The 3,666-nt window shown below is 35.2% G+C and overlaps 1 protein-coding gene across 1 annotated transcript; it reads left to right on the top strand.

The window, feature by feature from the left end:
- Positions 1–2,492: 2,492 nt before the first annotated feature.
- On the top strand, positions 2,493–2,981 carry LOC145692511 (uncharacterized). Its single transcript, XM_081767819.1, has one exon. It carries the CDS (start codon positions 2,493–2,495, stop codon positions 2,979–2,981), a length of 489 nt encoding a protein of 162 aa, XP_081623945.1.
- Positions 2,982–3,666: the final 685 nt, after the last annotated feature.

The raw sequence follows: 3,666 nt of genomic DNA on the forward strand, positions 1-3,666 counted from the left end.
CCATGATGAATCGTTTATAAGTATAAACATACTTATCTTTTAAAAACTTAATATTAACTTCTTTTCTCGATGAGAAATCAAGAAAACGTCTAGATATTATAGGCACCATTTCATATTATTGATTCTGAAATTGAATCAGAAGGTGCTAAATTGTTCTCCAAAAGGATGAAATCTTTTTTTCTGATAACGAAATTTCCCATTATTTAAGTTAAAAATACAACATGTGGGGACTTGCTGAAGTTAGTAATAAAAGGACTCGGTTTATAACTAGGACTGGCGTGGCTTAGTGGTACAGCATTAACCTCTAGACCTTGCTTCTATCCCAGATCACGCCGAGTGAGCTTTAAGATGGACAATAGCCGTGTGCGTAGGTTTTCTCAGGTTCTCAGGTTTCTTCTCACTTTCTTCATTCCACCATTTCATTGGTTCTCATTATCATCGTCTCCTTTAACCATGAGAAGTAAAATTTATATATTTCATTTCATTTCATTTCGTTTCATAACGCTTATATAAAACTAAGTGAATACATTTTTCAAAAATTTCCGTCCTAGATGGCCCCACGTGACCTAGTTGCTAAGTCTCTCCCCTGCGGCACAAAAGGTCCGGGTTCGATTCCCAGAGGATACACTCGGTCGAAAAGGTGTAAAATCTTTTTCCGGGCACTCATCTTGAATGAGGTTTTATGGGTAATGCCAAGGTGGTACTTAACTTATAAGTCCCAGATCATTTCTTTCTTTCCGCAATTAATTCTTCCCTTCCTTTCCTAGGATGGCGTGCACGCCGAGGGACGCCATCCATCATACCTGACGGACTATATGGTCACAGATGCCGAAAGCTCGGAAGTCAAAGTCCTAAAATTTATATCCTAAGAGGGAAATCTCGACTCGATTTTATAACATCTAAATTTCCATTTTTTTTAGAAATTGTATCATGTGAGCGTTCGTTCACGTTTAAGATCTAATCTTAGAAGTATAAACTCATATAAAAAGAAATGAAAATGAAATTCGTTTGAGAACATCCCTCTCTTGGGTTAAAATCTGGTGTACATTATATAACATTTAAATAATCCCTGTCTTAAGTGAGTAAGCGTCCATTGTAAGAATTTGTATAAACGTGATATAATAAAATCGATATATAAACTTCCTAAATAAGAAATGAATATGCTTAACCTCTGAGAACAGTGTTCGGTGAATGATCCCGTCAACAGAAAGTAGATACAATATGAATGAAACTTACCTTACTGTCCTTCGAAGTAGTCCCCTCCCGCAGTTATGCAACCGTGACCACGGCTGCACATGTCCTGGAAACTTTGAGAAGTCTTCTTTCGGGATGGTGCTCAGGAGCCTTGTTACGTTTCGTTGGATGTCTGGAATATCGTCAACCTTCTGACTATACTGGTTGTGTGAGGTTGAGCATTATCCCGAATCAGAAACCATGAACCTTGATCTGAATACAGGAGTCGTTTCCTTTGAACACGTTTCATAAAACGTCTCAAAATTTCAACGTACGTAGCAGCATTCAATGTTGTTCCTCCGGTAGAAATTCCTTTTGAATTATGCCATTGCTGTGAGAAACAGGTGATTACCGTCGTTTCGATGTGTGATTTTTCTGCTTGACGTTTCTCCGACGAGGTGATGCAAGAGAACGTCATTCCGTTTTTTTGATGTTTTGTTTGCGTATTGTACCTCACACACCAGGATTTATCCTCCGCAACGATATAGTTCAAGAAATTTTGATTTTCATCCGCATTCGTTCACGTTGAAGATCTGATGTTAGGTATATACAATCTTGTGAGGCAAAACTGGTATGGATGTGTAAAGACACATTATGAAGTGCTCCTAATATTTAGTTTAAATTTAAGTGATACTGTTTACGTGAGTGAAGTGATACAAGAATAACGAATTCGGTAAGTACTCTTACATTTAACTAGATACATTTTGTTAAATAATATCGCTGACTTTACTATCTGTTACAAAAATCATAAATTGATTGACACGTAAACATCAAATACCTGAATAGGAGTACGATAATAAGATATAAACAAACATCATGAGTTCCTGCATTGAGTGTTCCAAACCTGTTCTGAGACAAGACGTTACCTCCAAAATTCAGTGAACTGAGTGTCTAAACTGGACCCACCTAAAATGTTCGCAGTTAAAAGAAAGTGACTTGGAATATATGAAACAATCAAATTTGCCTAGGAAGTGTAAGGGTTGCATAAAAGCTAGGCGTAATACCAATTCAGAACAGAATGAACTGCTTCCATCTATCGAAGAAATTTATAAACTGTTAAAAGAACTAAAAGATGATATCTCCGTGATTAAAAAAACAACACCGACCTTGAAAAATCTCTTGACCTGGCGCATCAGAAACTGGATGAAAATGCATACCTCATCAAAAAACAATCAGAAAGCATTTCTACGTGCCTTGCTGCTATTGAACGGCTGAAGGAAGAAAACATCGCTCTCAAAAAGCAGCTACTAGACACTGAGATGAGATTAGATGAGCTCGACCAGTATGGAAGGCGAAACACGCTAGAAATACAGGGTGTACCCGAAAAAACGAACGAAGATACATATGAAGTTGTAAAACAGTTGGGCCGTGCTTTAGACATAACCATTGAAAGAGAAATGATAGATGTATGCCATAGAATAAAGAAAGCTCCTCACCAAACATCAGGAACAATAATGGATAAGTTTGTTCGGAGAGAGGTTAAAGAAAATTTCCTCCAGAAACGTAAAGTAAAGAGGAATCTCAATTGTACCCACTTAGGATATAACCACAATGAACCTATCTATGTCAATCAAAGTCTTACTCTAAACCGCAGAAAGGTATTTGGAAAAGCCAGGAAAATTAAAAGCGAAAAGAATTATGCCTTCCTGTGGGTAGATAGTACAGATAGCATAAAATTGCGTAAAAGAGAGGAAGATAAAGATGTTTTTATATTGCGTAGCTTAGAGGATGTTGATAAATTGACGTAATTTTCAGCAAAAACAGGTAGTACGAATTGTAGGAAGGGTTACATAAATGCCTGAAACATGTTCTATAATTGAAGATGTAAATACTCAACAAAATATCGAAACTAATGTACGCAAAACTGTTACTTTATTTAATAATGTGTTTAAAGATAAAATTGGTATCAACATCTTGAACCTTAATATTAGAAGTGTTCGTAAAAATTGGGATGAGCTTTTAATTTTATTACAAAATTTAGAATTTAATTTAAATGTATTAGTTCCCTCCGAAACATGGCATAATCAATATGAAATAAATTTACAAAATTATCATTGTTTCTTCACAAAACGATCTTTAAATAAAGCAGATGGTGTAATGGTATTTATAAATAATAATATTAGTATTGAGAATATTACAGAATTAGAAATAAATGATGCTTCTGGTCTAAGTGGGAAGAAACTTATAAAAAAGCGAAAATAACAGTAAAGAAAGTAAAACAATGGCTTGAACAAAATTCCTTGGTACTAAACTTAACGAAAACCAATTATATTGCTTTCTCACCAACAATAACCGGACAGCCACTAAATTTTGTCCTTAAATATCATAACTGTATTAATGCTTTAGACAGTAGCTGTAATACAATAAATAAAGTAACTCAACAAAATTATTTAGGAGTGAAAATTGATAAACATTTAAAGTGGACATCGCATA

This window comes from Thermobia domestica, chromosome 8, assembly GCF_964235325.1.
Source record: "Thermobia domestica chromosome 8, izTheDome1.hap1.1, whole genome shotgun sequence".
NCBI classification, from domain to species: Eukaryota; Metazoa; Arthropoda; class Insecta; order Zygentoma; family Lepismatidae; genus Thermobia; species Thermobia domestica.

Excerpts from the sequence above, each read along its gene's own strand:
- LOC145692511 (XM_081767819.1), top strand. The coding sequence starts at position 2,493 with ATGAGATTAGATGAGCTCGACCAGTATGGAAGGCGAAACACGCTAGAA.